General features: G+C 50.6%; 1 protein-coding gene across 1 annotated transcript in view; it reads right to left on the bottom strand.

The window, feature by feature from the left end:
- Positions 1–22,065, bottom strand: part of Hspa12a (heat shock protein family A (Hsp70) member 12A) — a 65,049-nt gene that overhangs the window by 17,277 nt on the left and 25,707 nt on the right. The window contains exons 2-6 of the mRNA XM_052182614.1: positions 17,022–17,107; positions 16,164–16,288; positions 13,846–14,032; positions 10,692–10,796; positions 9,607–9,723 (exon numbers count right to left, since the gene is read on the bottom strand). Of these exons, the coding sequence (XP_052038574.1) occupies positions 9,607–9,723; positions 10,692–10,796; positions 13,846–14,032; positions 16,164–16,288; positions 17,022–17,107 (620 nt within the window). The remainder of the gene's footprint in view (positions 1–9,606; positions 9,724–10,691; positions 10,797–13,845; positions 14,033–16,163; positions 16,289–17,021; positions 17,108–22,065) is intronic.

Genomic DNA, 22,065 nt, shown 5'->3' with positions numbered 1-22,065 from the left:
AAGGTGCTGTCTTTTTACTTTTTACAAAATAGTTACTTTTCTATTGCTGTGGTAAAACACCATGACTGTCTTAGTTATAGGGTTACTGTTGCTATGATGACAAAGAGTTTAATTGTCTTAGACTTCTACATTCCAGTTCATTATCAAAGTCAGGACTGGAACTCGAGCAGGGGAGGAACCTGGAGACGGGAGCTGATGCAGAGGCCATGGAGTAGTGCTGTTTACTGGCTTGCTTCCCCTGGCTTGCTCAGCTTGCTTTCTTATAGAACTCAGAACCACCTGCCCAGGGGTGGCACCACCCACAATGGGCGAGACTGTCCTCTGTCAATCACTAATTAAGAAAATGCCCTACAGGCTTGCCTATTGCTGGATCCTACTGAGGCAATTCTTCAACTGAAGCTTGCTCTTCTCCGGTGACTCTAGCTTGGGTCAAGCTGACATGACACTAGCCAGCACAGTGAACAAGGCAGCTTATAGAAAAGAGGTATTTTGTCTTACAGTTCCAGAGAGTTAGAGTCCACGATGGCAGAACAATGGCCTGGTAGCAGAAGAAGGGCTCACATCTTGAGCCACAAGCATAAAACAGAGAAGGCACACCAGGAATGGCTCTAGGCTTTTAAACCTCAAAGCCCTCTCCCAGTATCCTTCATCAAGGTCATACTTCTTAACATAATCAAACCAGTGCTGCAACTAAGTGCTTAAATGTCCAAGAGAATAAGGGGCGTTTATCACTCAAACTACCACAGACAGGAGACACCAAGGCCCAAAGAGAGAGTGACCAACTACCCCAGTTGTCTAGGACAGGAAGTATTCCGTGGAACACGAGGCTTACATAGCTAATCAGAGATGTGTTCACACATCCAATGTCAGCACAGTCAAATCAGGCTCCTTAAATCATGCGAACTCTCTTGCCTGGGGTGCTGACATTACAGAGGTCAGGCCTGGGCCTGGCCCTTTGAAAAAAAACTCCTCCTCTGGTTTTAGGCACCATCTCTTGGCCCCTGGGAAGGACAGTATGGGATAACGCATTGCCTGGAGTTCTACACCATAATCGTACTTGGTAAATGTCATTCATAAAATCTGAAAGAGCTGCACCAGCCAGATAGAGGAAGGAAAGTCTTCATGCTGGATGCACCATGTACCTCTCTAGGAGCGTAATCACCTCAGGGTGACTGGCTTCAAAACCCACACCCACCAGTCATGGGGTGCTCCTTCCCTATGGCCTCAAACCCCCAACTACAGCCAACTACATAGGCAACGAAGATGCCCGTTAGCCTGGTCCACGGGACAATAGGCTGGGCTGCCCTTAGATGACACTGGCTTACGAATGAAGGACCTTCCTCTGCTCCCTATGAGGTAGGTGCAGGTGTCTGTGCCCCAGGTCCACCTCCCCAGGTCAGACCGTACACCCTCAGCACACGGACAGCCGAAAGGTAAAGGTGCCCAGTGAGAAAGGATGGGGTCAGATACGTGAAGTACCACTGGGAGCCGAATCTGCAGAGCCTGACTTACTTAAATCCAAAGTAAGACTGGACTGAGCTCCCCTGCTGAAGGACAGCTTGTGTGCAGGGCAATTCTTTTCTGGGTTTCTAGCACCAAGGGCCTCCTGGGAGAACAGATGCCTAGAGTCAACTTCACCTAACCCCTCACCCCTTGACATCCTAAGCGGGACTCCTGAGTCAGAGGGAAGCGGCTGTGTGTGTGCGTGATGTGTGTGTGTGTGTGTGTATGTATGTGTGTGTGGTGTGTGTGTATGGTATATGTGTGGGAGGGGCATGCATGTGTTTGCATGTGTGTGTATGTCTGCGTATGTGTGTGTGGTGTGCATGTGTGATGTGTGTGTATGTGTGTGTGTGTAATGTGTGTTGATATATGTGTGTGTAGTATGTGTATGTGTGTGTAGTATGTGTATGTGTGTGTATATGTATGTGTGTATGTGTGTAGTATGTGTGTGTGGTGTATGCATGTTTGCATATGTGTATGTGGTGTGTGTATGTGTATATTTACATGTGTGTGTATGTATGTGTATATTTATGTAAGTGTGTGTGGTGCATGTATGTGTTTGCATGTGTGTGCAATGCACAGAGGCGGGAATCCAGCTTCAGGTGTCCTTCTCCACTGACCTCCACCTCTCCTTTCTGAGGTAGGCTCTCACTGAATCTGGAGCTCAGCATCTCAGCTGGGCTGGCTGGAGAGCTTCAGGTATGCATCTGCTCCCACCACTCCCTAGCAGTGGGGCTATAGGCACAGCTGCCATGTCTGGCTTCTACAGGGGTTCTAGGATCCAAATTTAGATCCTTACAACATGCACCTTACCTACTATGCCAGGTTTTCAGCCCCACAAGATTTTTATATGGAAATTGTATACAAGGGCACGAGTCCTGGGAGATAAAAACCGGCTAAGTATGTAGCTGATCTTCCTCTCAAAGCCTAACCTTGAAAAGATACCTCTGGGGTCCTGGGGAGATGGTTCACAGGAAAGAGCACTTGCTGCTCTTACAGAGGACCTGAGTTTCATTCCCAGCACCCACAGCAGCTCGGTAACACCAGTGAATCCCAGGTTCTGTTTTGCTACTGCTGGGCACAGTAGTCACACACAGAAACACATATATATGCACGTAATTAAAAATAAACTCTTTAAAAAAAACCTCAGACATAGGTGTGTTAGTGCATACCTTTCATTTTAGCATGACGGAGACACGAGCAGGTGAATCTCTGTGAATTTAGTGCCAGCCTGGTTGACAGAACTAGTCCTAGGACATCCAGAGCTAAATATAAAGAGACTCTGTCTCCAAAACAACAACAAAAAGACACACCCAGGACGATGGAATCTGCCCCAGACGGCAGAGGCCATGCCCACATTGAGGGGCTGGCGTGGTTTCACAGCAATGTCTGTGACCCATTTCCAAAGGGACCCCACTGCAGCTATGAGAAGATGCACAGGAAAGACAGAGGTGAAGGTGTGAACCCCACTCCAGAAAGAAGGAACCACCATGATGACACAAAGTCTGGGCGTTGTCAGCGGTCTGGGTGGTATCAGAGGTCTGGGCGTTGTCAGGGGTCTGGGAGTGTCAGGTGTCTGGATGCTGTCAGGGGTCAGGTTAGTGTCAGAGGTCTGGGTGGTGTCAGGGGTCAGGGTAGTATCAAGGGTCTGGGTGGTGTCAGGGGTCAGGGTAGTGTCAGGGGTCTGGGAAGTGTCAAGCACGTAACTGGTTGTTTGAATGAGGAAGGCCCCCCCATAGGTTCACAGGTTTGAACACTTACTCCCTGAGTGGTGATTTGAATGTGCTCAGCCCAGCGAGTGGCACAGTTAGGAGGTGTAGGCTTGTTGGAGTAGGTGTGTCACCGTGGGTGTGGGATTTAATACCCTCATTCCAGCTGCTTGGAAGCCAGTCTTCTCCTAGCGGCCTTTGGAACAAAATGTGGAACTCTCATCCCCTCCTGCACCATGCCTGCCTGGATGCTGCCGTGTTCCCTCCTTGATGATAATGGACTGAAACTCTGAACCTGTAATCTAGCTCCAATTAAATGTTGTCCTCATAAGAGCTGCCTTAATCATGGTGTCTGTTCATGGCAGTAAAACCCACAGTAAGACATCCTGGTTGGTGACACTGTTTGTGACAGCCTCTGGAAGGTGGGGCCTAGCTCGGGAAGCATGTCCCTGAAGGCAGGGCCGGGATGTTCAGAATTCCACCCTTCTGGTTTTGCTCTCACTGATTCATGTGGAGGATGTGGCCCTGAGTTGTCACCTCCCTACCAGGATGGGCTCTTATCCCTCTAGGTCAGTGAACTCAAGTGAATCTTCTCTTCAAGTTGCATTTGGTTGGGGTGTTTTATCTCAGCAACAGAAAAGTAACTAATATAGTAACCATACCCCATTCATTTGTTCTGGCCCCTGTCACATTAGCCAAGAGACCAAGGAGCTTTGTTGCCGCCAGTGAACTCCTGTGGAGCCAAGATGGAGAGCTGCAGGAAGTGACTGCTCAAAGCAATGAAGGGAGTCAGTCGACTCTGTACAAATATTTCTATTTTTCCAGGAGGATCTGGGAACCACTTGTGCACCCTCAAGGACAGGAAGAGATGGACAAGAACTGCCTAGGCCTTCAAAATCCTAGCCGCCTTCATCCCTGGCAGGAGAGCCTGTGCTCAGATAGTTAGAACCACACTCATGCAAGCTCCTTGGCCCAGAGGTCAGTGAGCCCATCTGCCTGGGACCAGGGTTTCTCTGCCTTTGGAGCTGGTACTTTGGAGGTACTATTCCTGTGTGAGTTCGACTCTATTGGTGAGGCAGGCACACATAGGGGATAGTTTAGCAACCTGGGATTCCACTCAGTTTGGGCTATGTGCACAGACACACACACACACACACACACACACATACGCACACACACACACACACTTGGCAGTCTAGATCCTCCATCTGCACACACACTCCTCTCTGAGCAGTGCACCTAGCAACGTGTTAACAACTGAGGACTCCACACAGTGCTGAGCAGCACACACACTTGTTGTAGCAGTGGAGTAAGTTTTCACTGTAGGGACCATCGAACTTAGAGTCAATTCAGTTGCTTATGTCTGGTCACAGCAAGTAGGAAGGCCAATCTAACCTGGACTAGTTTGGGGTATGTGAATAATAAGGCTAACTATGCCCTCAAAGTGAACATTCAGAGACGTTCCTGTATTTATCATCTTACGCCTGTGCCTAATTGGTTTGTGTATGAGTCAAATACCCAGTGCTTTATGGAAAGGGACGGGCACAGTAGAGAAACAGGCTTCATCTCTCAGTGTAATAGAGAACCATGAGAACTACCTCCTAGTCATCAAACATGCCTTCATTTGGGCACGCCACTGGCAATCTTAAGAGTACTTTCCTTTAAAATGTTCTATTATGAGTGAAGCTTTTTGGCTGCTTTGTGACTGCCTTTCTTTCTTGCATGATACACCAGACCATGGAAACCAGTCTGTACCTTAGCCACCAGTAACACCAGCACTGCTGGCAAGCATTTCAGTCTGCTTCCAATTATGTGGAGTAGGTACAGACACACAGAGCCTCCACATTGGGCTCCCTAAGGACAACAGGGAGGTCTTCTCGCCCTGAAGCAGGTTTCAGTGGCTCGGGAGGCAGCTGCTTAAGGAGTGACTCAAACCCTCTTCTACCCAGCCTTCTTCTGCGCTCTCCCAGCCCTGGTCTGTTGGGCTGAACATGAGCATTCTGTAGGAGGGCCCTGAGTGTCCTGAAATGTGTGCAAGCCTGCAGCACGCTACCCAACTTACTCCTCCGGGATCTAAAACTGCCTGGTAGGAGCTAAATTTTAAAGCCCTTCTGGAATTGTGAGATCCACTCGGGAGGTGTGGGTTACTGAACTGCTCTCTGGGGACTCCACAGAAGTGGCTGTTTACCCCAACTACTCAGCTCTTCGGTCCTTGCAATCTGCCAGGAAAACCTGCCAAGAGACTTTGTCCTCCGATGAGAAAGATGGCCAGGCCAGCTACGCGATCTACTGGGCTGTCACTGAGTCCCAGCTGCCCCAGCTGGGAGTCGTGCATGCACTTAGGTTTCTCCTGATAGGATTATTATTCACTGCAGCCTGTTCAGGCAGGAAGTTACAAGCTGTGTCTCCGTGTCAAATGAGGCCACCGTACATGAGAGCATCATTTATTTAACAGGCTTCTGGAATTCACCAGAGTTACACATTTTATGCAAAACGCCTCTAAAATAAAACCGGACAACTTCCTGTCCATGATCCTCTGTGATTCAGCCTTCCCTCTTCCTCTCCCCATCTGTCTGTCTGTCTGTCTGTCTGTCTCTCTCTCTCTCTCTCTCTCTCCTCTCCTCTCCTCTTCTTTTTTCCTTCCTCCTCCTCCGTTTTCCTCTTCCTCTTCCTCCTCCTCTTCCTCTTCCTCCTCCTCCTGCTCTCCTCCTCCTCCTTCGCCCCTCTCCTCCTCCCTCTCTCTCTCTTAGATCTTTCCTGAAGGCCTCAGAAGAACAATCCAGTGCCCTTTCTGTTCTTCAAGCATCCATAGCTGTCCAGAGCGTGCAAACCCTAAGGGATTGAGATTTGGCACATTCTTTCTCCCATGACTGAGACTGGCAGGCCTAGGGAGGGTCTCCAGATGAAGCAGATCTGTGTGCACAACTCTGCAACACCCCCCCCCCATGGGCACTGACTCAAGTAGAGGCCTTGGACCTGATCCAGGTTAGAGGATGCTATGCCGAGATCATCCAAGCTCTTCTGTCTCTGAGTCTCCTTCCCTCCTTCTGGCAGGTGAATGGAACATAAACTTGTACTAAGAAAGCCTCCTAAAAGCTTGAAGGAGAGCCTCCACGTCTCCCATGCAAGCAGAATGGCCGTCCATTTTCCCTACTGTTCTGCTAGTACACTAGTTCTGCTTCATTTGCAGGTCACTCCTGTGGGAGGGTTGGCAGGCAGCTACCACCATGCAGGAGGAAGCAAATGCCCATCTGATTAAAGACCTTTCATGGCGATCGATACCCTGTGGGCATTCCCAGAAGACCCCGGGCTTAGAACTCTGGGTTTGCTCATGAACTACATTAACCAGAGTTCTCCAGGGAAATGGATACGAGCAGGGTACTCAGACACACAGCAAGAGATTGCTTTCAAGGATCTGGCTCAGGGTTACAAAGCCTGATGAGTGCCAAGATCCAAGAGATCTAGCAGGGTAGCTCCTGTCTGAAGGGCACAGGCTCGAGACCCAAGAAGACCTGATGTTTCTGTCTGCATCCAAAGGGAAGAAAACGAAAGAGCTGTGTCCCAGCTGAAAGGCAAGCAGGAGGGATGTCTTCCCTCTCAGACAAGGGCATGCTCTTTGCCCTGGTCAGCAGTCAGTTGGCTAGAGCAGCCCCTCCATGTTACAGAGGCACCAGCTTTACTCTGGGCAGCTAAATGATGGCACTCAAAAAAAAAAAATAATAATAATGGCACCCTCACAGGAAGACCAAGAACATTTTTTAACCAAACATCTGGACAAGACTCTGACCCAGTTGAGCTGACCCACAAAATGAACATTGCTGGGATTGGCCCTTCCTCGTGCTGCATTTTAAAAGGCAGAGGGGTGCGGTAGAGAGGTGGTATGTGCTGCACCCCCATTCTTCCTGGAACCCTTCCCGAAGGCAAGCCGAGACACCGCAGACCAACCACGCCCTGCATGCCTCCTCTAACGTCCTAACTGTGAGCCATTGGGCCCCATGAACGACCTGAGGACCCTAACTCAGCTGGGCCGTTCTGTCCAGTGCCTTTCAGAGCCTGTCACACAGTGGGCCCAGTGTAAGGGCCCAGTGAAAAAAATGAGCAAAGAGTAAACACTAGCCGGATGAGGCGGCCATCTTGCTACCCGGCTGGTCATGTGACCTGAACAGAAGTGTCAAAACAGAACTATGAAGAAGTGTGAGCACCTAAGCTGCAAAAACACTACCAGAGAAAGGTTAGCCTGACCTGGAAGACGGTCTCAACGCCCCTGCGTACCTCCGAGCAGACCATTCCTCCTGCCTCAGCCTTCTAAGTACTGACATTACAGGGATGAGCTGACACCCCTGGTTGTAAGGCCATCTTTATTCCACCAAAGCCAAGGATACTCTGCCCTCTCCTGTCTAATTTTTCTCCTGAGCCTCCGCAGAGTGAATCTCCACCCATTGTCCTACCCACTCAGAGACTCCATCCTAGAAAGAGCCAGGCCGGGGCTGCCCAGCCTAATAAACTGACTGGCCACTCACCTCCCTCTTTTTCCAGTCTAAAAATAAGATCTGACCCCTTTACAGGTCACACATTTCCTGCTGAAGCCTCTCTGTGGGATGGGGAGTGCGAGCTGAGGCCACGAAGTTTGCATATCCTTCCTGGGAACAGCTCAGAGCACAACGCAGAATGTGCAGATGGCCAAGTCCCGATGGCCTGTCTTTGGACACGCCCTGATGATGCCCAGGGCTTCTGTGAACAACTAAGGTGCATCTACCCTTCGTCTCTTCTTAAAGGTTCGCCTCTTTCTGTAACTTCCTGCCTCTTACTTCAGCCCTACAAAAGCAGTTCTATTTTTGGCAGCTTCATACATAGAGCCAGATTCTCATCGCACAGAGGAGGAGGAGAGCAGAGGAACCAGTCCCAGAAAGGGGGCTGTGTGCGGAGGATAATCCGCCCTTGACTCCGAACAAGCTGAGCTCTGGGAGCTGCGTTGGGTAAAGCCCTGAGTGCTGAACAGAGCCTGTGGTGCTCAAACTCACAGGGCCACTTTACCACCTGCTGGGGATCAGGGTGATTCGGTGGCTCTTGGTAGGAAAGGATTTTATAAGCATGGCTACTAACTTGATGTCAGAAAGTGTGCCTCCTGAGAAAAAAATGGGTATGGTGTCTCTTGAGAAGTCTTATGAGGACAGAGGACAAAGAGACATCTAAGGCATTGGTGATGTGCCAGGCCTGGCTGGGACTGAGATTAAAGACCAAACCCTGACTCTCAAGGCAGAGTACTGATCTAGGCTCAACAAAAGCCAGCTCTGCTGGGGACAGGGACAGACCACAGAAGACTGCTGGGCATGATTGTCTGTGACAGCAGGGGGCGGTATTGTTACTTTTCTCAGAGCTCACATGAAACACCTGCCAGAGGCACTTCAAAGATGGCTGGGTTTATTTTGGCCCCAGGTTTGAGAATATAGTCATGGAGGGAAAGGCATGGTAGAGGGAGCCCGAGGCAGAGGCTCACACTGCACCCTGACAGGAAGCAGAGAGATGAACAACGTTGGTGCTAGGTTCCCTTTCTCCAGTTTAGTCAGCCTGGGACTCCTGCCCATGAGAGGTGTCTCCTGCAGGAAAGGCAGATCTCCCCACATCAACTACGGCCAGACACTTCCTAACGGACATGCCTAATATTTGCCTCCTGGGTGATTCCAGATCTTGTCAATTTGGCCATCAGTATCGACCATCCGAGAGGCCGTGAACATCTGCAGCATTGGTGAACCTTTGATGGCCGGTCACCAGCTGCAGGAGAGTCTTGCCTCTGAGGGTGGCAGGGTCACCATGGGGCTGCCCTGGTGTGGGGGCCCGACAGCCCTTGCCCTTCGCTGAGAGCCCACACCTCCTGGATGGCCCTGACCAGCACGGAAGCAGAGGGCAGTCCAGTTCCTAGTGGCAGGCCGCCACTGCCAGCCTCCTGGCCAAGCGGAATCCTTGCCTCTATCCCTTTGTATATAAATAATCTTGTTTCCAAGGCTTGTCCTGAAGTTTTTCATGGTCCTTCATCTACAGGAAATGTCTCTGAACCCCAGCTTGAAATCCAACCCCCAAAATTTACAGCGGAACTATGACCCAGACACATGAATACAGAAGGGGGGAGGAGAGAGGCAGGTGCAAAGAGGGGACAGAGAGAAAAAATAAGAAGAGAGGGGGAGAGGGAGAGAGAGAGAGCAATCCCTCTGTTAGGCTGACTCAGGAAGCAGAGACACAAGAAGACCCTTTACCCATGTCTCTTTCCACACTCTGTAGGAAGCTGGCAGATGCTGGAAGATATCTGAGCACAGTCACAGTCGGGCTGTGGGGGATCTCAGCTCCATCTCCTCTCCCCCACCCCCCCCACACACACCCGCACCCCAATGTCCCTCACCTGGTAGGCAGCTTCTCTCATGAACTGCTTGGCGGGTTGCTTCCAGATGGCAGGCACCGTGATGACCCATCTGACGTCAGAGTTCTCGAAGTCTGACCCTGCCTGGTCACTCAGCTCCTGGTGCCAAGAAGAGTAAGTGTAGGAGGTGAGGAGACACCGTTGGTCCCTGGAACACACCTCCTGTGGTTTTGCTGAGCAGGCAGTCCTGTACCAGGAACTCCAGAGGAGTCTGTGCCTGCACCCCACACATAGCAGTGTGGGGGCAGGGCACCTGCTGGCTCTTCTCAACTATTTCATCCACACCCTATAAGGGAAGGGACTGTTGTGGGTCCCACGTCCCCAGATCTGACTCTGTGCGTTTACCTGTTATGAGCATTTTATTATACAAAGGGAATTTTTGTGTATTGTTTTCTATGTAATTTTATGTATTGCTTCTTTTATTTCGTATTATGTTCTCAAGGTTTTTCCAACAGTAACAGGCATTAGTATTCCTTTTTTTTTTTTATGGCTGAATCACATTTGGTTGTCAATCAGTTGATGGACATTTGTCTCGTCTCCACTTTTTAGCTATTATAAATGACACTGCTGTGAGTGTAAATAGTTTTATGTGCGTGTGTTTTCATTTCCCGAGGAGTGGAATTGCTGGGTCATGTCTCTGTATTTGTCTTTTTTTGGGAACTGACAAATTTGTCCCAAAATGCCGAACCATTTCACCTTCCCACCAGCGTTGCCTAAGAACACATCCGGGGGCTGGAGAGATGGCTCAGTTGTTAAGAGCACTGGCTACTCTTCCAGGGGTCCTGAGTTCAATTCCCAGCAACCACATGGTGGCTCACAACTATCTGTAATGGGATCTGATGCCCTCTTCTGGTGTGTCTGAAGAGAGCAACAGTACTCACATACATAAAATAAATAATAAACCTTTAAAAAAATTGTAAAACAACAACAACAAAAGAATACATTCAACTGTTGTAACCTCAGCGCCCACATGCTCTCCCTGCAGGCTGCACCTCAGCCTCCCTGGCAGGTGCAGCAATGCACGCATGGCCTAACAAGGCTGGCTGCCATCGCCCCCTAAGCCTTACCTTCAGAGCCTGCTCCTTGAAGTACTGCAGGGCGTAAGTGAAGATCTCAAGGGCTTTGACTTTCTTGCCATTTGCTGCTGTCAGGTCTGTGTCCATGGTGAGATCCTGGAGGGAGAAAGATGTGTCCGCGGTTAAGGGGAGCCATGCCCTTGGTTTGGGAATGCCTGTTTGGAGACCAGTGGACTCCTGCTTCCTGTGCTTAGAGAGGCAGAGACAATGGTGTCCTTCCCGCACAGAGGACCCGGCAGTAACGATTCCTTGCTGTACCAAAGCTCTGGGGGTTCTCTCCAGGCCCCACCTTCAGTGTGCCCTCCTTCCTTCCCTCCCTTCTCTCCCTTTCTTGGATCCTCAGGGGCAGGAGCCTCTGGCCAACAGCAAGTCCTGGGAAAGGACAGCAGGTGCCAAGGCCGGTGCAAGTTACATGCAACTTCCAGACATGGGTCACCCTTGGGAGCCAGCTCTGTGACAGCAGCTTGAATCATGCCACTTCGCTGCCAAGCAGGATGCTAACACACAGCAACCTCTCCTTCCCCAGCGAGCTGCCAGCCAAGTCACTAAAATAGAAGAGTTCCTATTTTAAGGCTGGTTCTGCCTAATCTGCTGAAAGCCAGGCGGGCACTGCTGCCTCTCTGGCTCTGCCCGAAGCCAAAGCAGCTGCTGTGCATGGTCCCCTCTGGTAGAGGATTCTGTGCAGAGGCCAGATGGTGAGTAGAAAGAGGTCATCAAAAAAAAAATGATGAGCATGGTCCCCAGAGGAGGAGGGAGGATGGGTGGGCGTGCAAGGAAGCCCCTGGACTAACCCACTTATCGCTGTGAGGAACAAATTAATCAGGTCGATGTAGGCTAGATAGCCGGGCTTTGCCCTTGTTTTGAGGCAGGGCCACAAGTTACTGATGGGTTTGTGTGGAACCTAGGGTTATATCCTAAACCATCTGCTCACGCTCACTGCTCCCAGCCAGCGCCCCACTATCCAGCCAAGGTGCCCAGCTCCTAGACCCTCAGGCTCAGGGAGAGAATTGGGCAGCAGAGTCCTGAGAAACTACAGTTTGCCCTGTGCCTTCATTGCCCAATCCTGACACTCAGCACTGGGTCCCATCTGGAAAGACAGGTGAGTCCTCTTCAGCCAGGAGAAATGCAACCTCATGGAAACCTAGAGCCCTAGAGGGCAAGGTACCAGGGGTGGTTTTCCTGCTAGCTCTGTCCTGTGACCTCAAATGTGAATGGAAGCTACCATTCAACTAGAACTTTCCTTCCTCTGAGAACATTATGCATTTACATCACTTTGATCCTTACAGTCCCTATGAACACAGTGTTGTAACTGTCTCCATTTTAAAAAGGAGTGTGAGCTGGCCCTGGTGGTGTGGGCACAGGAGTGTTGGCCTGGTCCTTTGCCTGGGCAGTGATGGAGATCTGGCCTTGGTGGCGTGGTCATGGGAGGGTTGGCAAGCTAAGCAACTTGGCTACCACTCAGGCCCAGATCCAGACCTTTGAGCCGGCTCACCCCAACATCTACCCAATCTCTGAACCACTGGAGCATGTGAAGGGGCCGGTCCTACAGCTCCAAAGCTGCAGGACCTCCATGACACAGGGCAACAACAGGATATCCAAGAGGAGTCCCCATGAGAATCTGGGATTGATGTGTAGCAGGAGCCAGAAGCCTCAAACCAGACCAGTGACTCATTTCAATGAACATTTGCAAGTAAAGATGTTTGAGCAAAAGAGTGTAGTGCTTGACACACTGTGACAAGCCCCAGCTTCCACGGCCAGGGGGCGTTTTGGGGGGAGATGGGGAAGAGGATACAAGGGTAGAGAACAGATATGGGAGGACTGGGAAATGAGTGGGATTCAAGGTTCATGATGTGAAAATCACGAAGAATCAATTAAAATTATGCAAATAAATAATTTTTTAAAAAAGGAAGCACAGTGAGGTCTAGCAAGGCCACATGGCTTGGACTGAGTGTCTTGGAAGAATCAGGGGTAGGACTGAAACCCAAGGCATGTGGCCAGAATCTAGGGTCTTCATCTAGTTTCCACCTTTCCCATGAAGCTTTGGGACCGGGATGCCTGTTTGACCTGGCAACCAATGGCCTCACTTGGTCTGGCATTCAGTCTTCTAGTAATGGCCACACACACTTAGCTTTTGGCTCCACAGACACAGAGGGTGGCCTGTCCATTCCAGCAACATGGCTGTTCTAGCAAGGGATCGCATCCAAAGACTTTCTAGGTCTATGTGATCTGGCTGGAATGACACAGATTTAATCCCTGTGGCTGGAACACAGACTTGCCCTTAGGACACACCTTTAATCCCAAATAACGAGGGTAAAGTTAGTTTGTAGAAGGAAACAGCCACGTTTGAACGTGACGTCTAATTGAGAGGCAGAGTGACGAATCAGAGATAAATTTGACAGAACGAGTCAGAGATAGATTTTCCCGACTCTCACAAGAACAGACAAGAAAGGCAGGCAACTTTAGAGAGCAGTGCAGAGAGAGGGAGAGGTAGGGAGGGGAAAGGGGAGAGGAGAGAGAGGAGGGAGAGGGAGAGAGACAGAGACAGAGAGGAGTTTTACAGAGACAGGTTGCAGGTGAGCAATTCAGTCAAAAGCCAAGAGAGTGCTTGGAGAAGCATTTAGGCCAGAACAGGCTGGGTTGAACCAGCCAGCCAGAGTTCAAAAAGAGTTAGAAAGGGTGAGCTTATTCAGCAGTAAACCTCTGAAACCACAATTACATCTGGTGAATAAAAGATATTTTTACGCTGGTTATTATTTCCAAACCAATCAGTTAATAAATACCGTCAGCCCTGGCCCGCCTCCCCTACTTGGGTCTTCAGCCTCGAGTTGGCCTCAGTGGGTAGAGGGGCCACTGGTCTCCCAACAGTCCCTCAGGCAGCATGGGGGGCAGCACCTTATACCCACGTCACATCAGGGATGCCTTCTGGCCTGTCAATGTCCTAAACAAAACAAACAACTAAATACCGCCCCCAACAGCAGTGCGTACTGTGAGCCCACAGCGGATGTGAGAAGCTGTACCTTCCAGGCTGTTCCAAGGCCTAGTTAGATGTTTATTAATTTCTGTTTAGGAAAAACCTGGGGGACTCTGGTTGAAGGCCCCACCCCCCACACTGAGGTCCCTTGCTCCCCTACAGAGGCCAACTCACCCCTGTGGTGTGGAGTTTCATCTTGAACTTCTCCAAGTATAGCCATTGCTTGGCCTCGTTGGGGTCCAGGTCATGGTAGAAGTCCCTGGCAGCATACCCAAAGCTGTGGAACTTCCTCTCTGGTGTCAGCAAGATGGTGGTCGGGGTCTTCTGGTTAGAGACACCAGGGTCACCTCCTTCCCATCTCCTGTCATCAAGGAAAAGCAGAAGTTATAGGTCTTTGAAAACCCCCAGCCTAGTCAGCACCATGGAGCTGAGTACCTACTGTGTGCATCTGTCACTGATGTGAGAGCTCAGACTCATTCTGTATCAACTAGCTAACATCCAGACATGCCTCAGTTAGGAGAAGGGACAAGATCCAGGTCCTTACTTGAGATGAGTTTTGTGTTTACTGTTCACTCAGTGTTTACTGAGCAGCTACTATGTGCCACATGCTACTGACACACGGGTACAGTGCTTTTCATGCTTCGACCTTCCTACAAGCCCAAACCTGGTAGGCTATATACTGTTTTGTTTTTCATCTGCAAGCATCAGCAGCTGATATGAATGCAGAGCTAGCTGGATTCCTCTTCTAAATAAGACCGGCATGAACAACTGCAGGCAAGACGTGCCTGAGCGGATAGAAAGAGGGAGCTCACGGACATGATCTGAGGGTGCAGGAAACAACAGCTGATGGGGCTCAGGAGAGAGGACCCAGGAGAGATCTCAGAAGAAAGGTCACTTCAGGCTGCTTTGGGTGAGCTGGCCCCGGGTGGGACCGGGCTGGAGAGGCGTGTGCACAGTCGGGAACAGGACAGAGGTGGGACCGGGCTGGAGAGGCGTGTGCACAGCCGGGAACAGGTGCAAGTCTAACTCTGGGTGGGGTGCTGCTGTGCAGCACAAAGGCAGGTAGGTGTAGAGGTCATGCCTCGCCTGGAGCAGAGCTGAGAGAGACTTAGGAAGAGAAGGGAGAAAGCCAAACAGGACCAGAGGGCCAAGGCAGCCAATGGCTACAGTGATGATGGGGAGCCCAGGGGACCCAGGAAGGGGGAGCTCGGATTGTGACCTGGGGTGCTGGGGAGGAGGGGGCTACAGGTAAGGAGGTGGGAGCATGGGAAAAAAGAACATATGCATGCACAAGAAGGAGGGGCCCCAGACAGCTTCCATAGCTCAGTGGCAGCCATGGTGACAAGATGGGCATCGTCCTGGACCGGTCAGTTATAAACTGAGGAGACATGGGCGGAGGAGGAAACAGGTGGACAGACACAGACACGCAATGGGGCAGGGCTGGGGTTGGTTCAACCCCAGAGATAGGGTGGGAAGGGCGGGTTGCTCATGTTTCTTTTCTCCTTGGGGTTCCTGCCCTCCAGAAGCCAGGGCTGCCAGGAGGCCATACTGTTCCCCTCCCTGCCAAGCCTAGACCTGGGAGCAGCCTTAGTGTCAGACACGGGCCCGGTCCAGTGCAGGACAGAGTAGCTGCTGCCCAGGCCGAGTTCCAACCTCTTCTTGTGAGCGTCACCACATCCAGCACACACACGGGGCAGACCGGTGCCTCCCTCTTCAGGGATTCCCACTAAGATAGCTGTGGCCCTGTCTCTGGCCAGACTCCCAGTCAGGTTGCATGTTCCCCATATCTAAGCCTCGGGCTTGCTGTGAGTCACGTTTTCAATGATTTTAGACAAATCCTAACGGCTCATTCTGAGCTCAGTCACTGAATCCCCAGGGATGTCGTCCCATTGGGCGCCATGGACAGTGGTGAAAGCATTAAGGATGCCCTGCAGCACTCTGGTTTCAGGGTCACCAGGCTGAGGTCCACCCTTCTCTGCTTTCCCAGGGGCTGGGTGTTATCCGCACAGGGAAAAGCTGGCACCTTCCTGCTCACATTTTTCGTGTATGCCGATTTACTCCATAGAAAATCTCATTAAATTTGCACAAAGAACACATGAGGCAGGCACTGCCTTTATCCCCCATCTCCGGAGGGAGGAAACAAAGGTGTAGCAGGTTTAATAATTGCCTGAGGTCACACAGAAAGTGGCTAGACGTTGGATCACTCTGTCACAGATACTATATAGGGAACCTCCTGGCTCCTCTCTCCCAGGCCAAACCCTGGAATCACTCTAGCTGGAATTCTATCATACTGCACAGCCACACCCTAAACTATGTGAGAGTTAACCGGAAGGGTTGACAGATGGGAACTTGTAGTCTGGACGTTGGCAAGCGGCGCAAAGAGTCTAGACCTGAATCAGAGTGCTCTCCTGCACACCAGTGGCTCGCTTACCTGAGAGTCCACACACGTGTGGTGCCCAGGCCACCTGCTGCCCCTCCCCGGCCACACTCACCGCATCACATGGATACATTCTGGCTCCTTGGTAAAGCTGTAGGCATAGCCACTGGATGTGGTCCCAAAGTCGATGGCCACCACCACGAGAAAGGTCTGCTGCTCGGAGACGGGGTCAGCATCGTTCTGCAAGTGCATGGGGAGGCACATGAAGAGGGTTAGGGCCCGACCTTGACCTCAGGAGGAAACCTTCCCCTGCCCAGTCTGGCATTCACTGTAGGCAGACTATTTCACTCAAGCAGGCCAGCCTCAGCTCCCACCCGAGTGGCTCGAAGAAAAATGAAAGCAGCCCTAACTAGGGTGCAGGTCAACTGGCTGAGGGCGCCACCTATAGATGCTTATCTTCATCCACTGAGCATACTGGCTGACTATGGAAATGCTACAGTACACTGGACAGAAGCCCAGCCATGTCTCCTTGTGCAGACATTGTCTCCCACTACTGCAGAACCCCAGCCACTCTAGGCTCTCTAGAACTGAGTCCCCCAGTCTGTCCACACTACTCTGCAGGCTGGTGGCTCTGCAAACAGCAGGCACACCCCAGAAGGCTTTTCCAAGTCCAGGAAGCAGGCTTGGCAGAGGGCATTTGCTTCCACCACATCCATGTGCACACAACAGGGAGATGTGATTGGCTGGCTAGCAAAGGCAGCCAACAAATACACACACCCGAGAACACACACACATACATGCATACACACACATACATATGCACACATACTCTCTCACACATATACACTCTCACACAAACACACACATACAAACATGCATGGCACACACACACATACATATACACACACATACACTCTCTCACACACACAACCACACACACAGACACACACACACACACACACACATTTCTTACCAAGACATGAGAAGGGGACAGAGGTGTTATTCCTGTGTCCCCGAGACTCCGTGCTGGAGAGGAATATGCAGATGTGGGGGCCGTTTCTAAAAGGGAAGACAAAAATTAGCTTTTAAAAAGTGATGCAGGCCAGCCCAAGGAGCAGAAAAGAGGCCAGTGTGGCTTTGTTCCTACACATGCAGGTTCTAAAAAGTTGCTACCATGCTGAGCAGGGCAGTCCCCAGCCAGGAAGGCAGGGTGTCCCTGCCCAGACCAGCACCCCCTTGTGCTTGGCCTTTAGAATGTGAACAAGTGGATGTTCCTACTTTTTCTCTAAGTGACCACCAGGCCTCTACCCTCATTAAGCAGGGGGTGGGCGCTGCTCTGCTCCCAGAAGGGCTCAGCTCCGTATTGCAAAGTGCTCTGAAAATGCAGACTTCTCAGTGGACCAGCGCAACCTGAGTCGTATGCAGGAGAATGTGGCCCTCTGAGCAAAGCACTTGTCTTCATCAGAGCAGATGCAGTAGCTTGCAGGGGCCCACCCCAATGGGACGACAGTCGCTCATAGAACTAGGGATTGGGGGGGGGGGTCAAAGGCCCTCACCTGAGATTCCAGTCTTCCCTCCCAGCATTTGTTTATGATTCTGCCCTAATTGCAGTAGCCCTGGAGGCTGGGGAAGCACTGGAGTACACAGGCTGGGGAACATTATGGAAGCGGCTCCACTTGTGTGGCCATGAAGAAGCCATCATCCCATGCTGGGTGTGGATTTTCTAGTGTGGCTGCTTCATGGTCACCCATGTTCCTGTAAGCAACCCCCCTCTCCCATGCTCTGTGTGCCTAATAACGTCATTGGTTCCCCAGTCTGACCTTTAGAGGAATCATGTCACTGAAATTTCATGACAGAGAGATTACTGATGTCTGCCCATGGAGGAAATTATTGCAACAAAGAAGATAGGCCAGTCTTCAGGTACTCTGGAAGAGCATCTACAGCCCTCAGGTTGCCAACGGTGCAGCGGACACACCCTACCCCAGGACTAACAATTCTTGTTCATGGGATATGGGACATGGGAGCAATCCCCAGGAGCAGCATCCAGTGACTGACGGATGCATCATCTGCCCCTTCCAAGCCACAATGCCCTCCAGAACACAGTGAACTCACACCTTCAGGGAGGCTGGAGGTTTCTGACATTCGGGAGGGAAAAAGTAGCAGCCAAAAGGTAGCTGGGTTAGGTGCCCTGGCCCTGGGACTGATACCCATAAGGGACACTAGGTCAAACAGAAGGACAATGGCAAAGTGGCATAAATGTCTTGTTGACCCTGGTCCTAGCCCTGCTGCAATGATTCAAGTACAGACATTTGTTCTGGAGCAGTCTCGGGGGTCCCCGAGGACAAGACACACTGTACTTGGTCAATGGTCAAAACTCCACAGTACCCTCTGTCCACTGCCCATGGCTTGCAGGGCCCCAAAGCAACAAGCAAAGACTTGCTGACAGAAGCTGCCGGCCAATCAGGGAGACAACAACCAGATGCTGCATGCCCACCAGTACCAGGGGCCAGGCACTGCTCTGGAAACCCTGCTAGTTCAGTACACAGCTTAATTCCATGTAGGCGGTGGATGGGTTGGCTCTATCCGGGAAAGGCTCTCCTCTCTGGGGGAGCATGAGGAATAGCTCCATCTGCTAAGTCGCTTTGTGTTAATCCCAGCCTCTTGCAGAATTGTTGTTTTTTTGTTTTTTGTTTTCTACTTGGTGGGAATTCAAACCGCATTATTCCAGTGACTCCCAAGCAGACTGGGGAGCCAAATGGATCATGAATAAGAGAATGTGAAGTCTCCTATCTGCAAATCACTTCCTATCTGGGATCATGGCCTTTCTCCTTCCCAGAAGGCTCTGTGAGTTTAGGGGAAAATGGTCAGCTTCATAAGCCACCAGAGGAATGCGGATCAAAACTGCGATGACATCAGGCTGTGGTGGTGCACACCATTAATCCCCGCACCTGGGAGTCAGAGGCAGGTGAATCTCTGAGTTTGAAGCCAACCGGCCTACCAAAAAATTACGAGATGCAACTTTACCCACGTGGATGACTATAATTTTTAAGAGGAAAGAAAAGTGCAGAAATTGGAAGTCTGGTGCCTTGCTGGCGAGATGTAAATGGGCCAGCTGCTGTGAAAATGGTTTGGCTGCTCCTCGAAATGTCATATGTGGAATAACTACATGATCCAGCAACGTAACAAGTAGAGACTTGGAAGCCGACTCACAGAGAAACTTGTATGTGAATGCTCATGGCAGCGTTAGCAGTAACCAAAAATGGAAACACACCCATGTGTCCATCCATAGAGAAAGGAGTACCACGGTTCACCAACACGGCGGGATAGTATCAGGTACAGCGCAGCCACGTTCAAAGCCGACAACTTTCCTACACACGCTGTAATGCCAGTGAGCCAGGAGACAGTGGAAACAGGACAGACATGAAATACTGTGTCATCTTGCTTGCATGAACTATCCCGAACAGGCAAATGCAAAAAGACAGAAAGTAGGTGTAAGGTGACCGGGAGTTATTGCTTCAGAAGCCCAGAGCTCCTGACTTGGACAGTGAAGAGCTTTGCAAACAGGAATGCTTGTGGCAGGCACACTGTTGTGAACATAAACCATGCCGCTCATTAATTGTGCATTAAATATAAAATTGCTTCAATGGGAAACTCTGTGTTAGGTATAATCTAGCATAATAAAATTATGTATTAAGCACTCATCTTGGGCTCGTGGTGTAACTCAGCTAGCAGAGGGCTTGCCCAGTATGCGCAAAAACCTGGGTTTGGTCCCCAGAACCACAGAGTGACCCACACCTATAGTCCCAGCACTGTGAAGGTAGAGGCAGGAGGATCAGATGTTCAAGGTCATCCCCACGTTATTTAGGGAGTTTACGGGCAGCCCAGGCTATGAAAGTAAGGCCTTGTCTAACAATAAAACTTACCTTGCTTGTGGGAGGACAATCTTTCCTGTCCCTATCAGTACCCACGAGCTGCTGCTCTTGAAAAGAGAATGAGGTCCTGGCTCCCCGGCCAGCTTGCAGGACGCCCCCAACTTCGCTCACTTCCAAGCACAGGGAACCTCTTTCCATAAAAGCCAGAGGACTCAAGTGTCTCCACACTAGGGCTCAGCCAGGCAACCCTTCTGCTCGTTGATGATGGCTGCATCCTACATGAAGCCCCTGGGGCAACCTCAGGCGAGTTGTCATCCAGCCGGGAGCTACCTTCTCTCCACCTGCGACCTCGAAGGCCTGAGGCCGCGTGTCCACATTTGCACAGAAGGTCTTGGAGGATATCAAACATCTAATTGCCCAGAAAATCTGGTGTTGGCAATTAGTGAATGAGCTACGGGCACAGGGGCTGCACACGCCCTGCTGCCTCCTGGTCCTGATTATCTCGTCACCCGGTCCTTCTCAGGCTGTCTTTGTCCTGTGACATGCAGAGCAGCCCACACTAAGCCAGGCATTGAACAAGCACATGCTTGGGGACCTCAGGGGACACCAGGATATACTGAGGGCAGAAATCAAGGATGGGGGAGGTGGTTCCCGTCCTCCCCTCCCCGACACATATGGCACGGTATTGAACACATCATTTGACTTGCTAATCACTTTCCAGGCCAAGAGGCAGCCGAACTGCCTCTTCCATCAGAAATTAAAAGTCGGCTGCGCCATGCGGATTTTAAACGGATCTGCCTGGATGGGGAGGTGGAGTCGTGACATTCTCATAGATAGGTGCAGAATCAGGTTTTAAACTTCGGGGGGAAATGGACTAGCCCTACTGCATTCCCTGAGAGGGTACAGCAGAAAGCTTAATTCTGCAGCACTGATTGATAGTCCCACCCAGGACTGGCTTCTTTTGTGCTGTATACAAGTCACAATAACTAAGACAGTGGAGCTTGATATCTTTCCCGAGAGATAGAGGATAACTGGCAAGAGTCCACGGGAGGGTATAGGGAAGAAGACTGCTGCTCTGGCTTTCTCTTAGACAAAGGTCATCTACAAAAGGAAATGCCAGGGGCCACCAGTTCATGCTGCTGTACAGTGACAGCCCCATAGGACACAAACTCAGACAACAATGAATCGTGACACCAAAAGCTCAACCTGGGGGAAGTTTCCTACTAATGGCCTTGGAAGAAGAGAAAGCGTAGGCTCAGCTGAGGAAACAAGGAAGGAGGCAGCTGCAGTGTGGGTTGAAGGGCGATGCTTTACTAGAAAGATGGCCAGGGGCAGAGCTGAAAAGCCCAGGAATCTGGAGAAACGCATACCCCTGTTCCCACCTGGTCACACAGAAACTGTCCAAGGCCTGTCCTATAACACGCTGGGTGGATTGGCTTTCTGTGGCCGTGACAGAATACCTGAGATTATCAGCTGGGAAGGCAGATGGTTTATGTTTGACTTACATCTCAGAGGACTGACTCTGGTGGCTTGACCCTGTTGCTTTGGGCCTGTGGTGGACACAGTCATGGTGAGAACATGCAGTGGAGGAAGGCCACTCACCTTTTCTAGGAGGCCAGGAAATACATACATACATACAAACAGACAGACAGACATATACGCACACACATACTACATACACATATGCTACACATACCACATACACACATATTATATACACACACCACACACACTACACACAAACACACCACACATACATACTACACATCCATATCCACACACATTCCACACACACACACCCATAACACACAGAACACACATATTCCACACATACATACACTCCTATACTTCACACATACACACTCCACAGACACACACACACACTCCACAACCACACTCCACACAAATACTCCACACACACACTCTACACATACACTCCATACAATACACAAACACACAACACACATACACCACACACACACATACCACACACACACTCCACACAATATACAAATACCACACAGACACCATACTCCACACACAACTCCACACACATACTCTACACACACAAACACACACACACTCCAGACATACACAAACACACTTCACACATACACACACTCACACAATCCATACACACACTCT

Source organism: Apodemus sylvaticus, chromosome 1 (assembly GCF_947179515.1).
Source record: "Apodemus sylvaticus chromosome 1, mApoSyl1.1, whole genome shotgun sequence".
Lineage (NCBI taxonomy): Eukaryota > Metazoa > Chordata > Mammalia > Rodentia > Muridae > Apodemus > Apodemus sylvaticus.
Note: the sequence above shows the minus strand (reverse complement) of the source record. Positions and strands in the feature narration are given on the sequence as shown.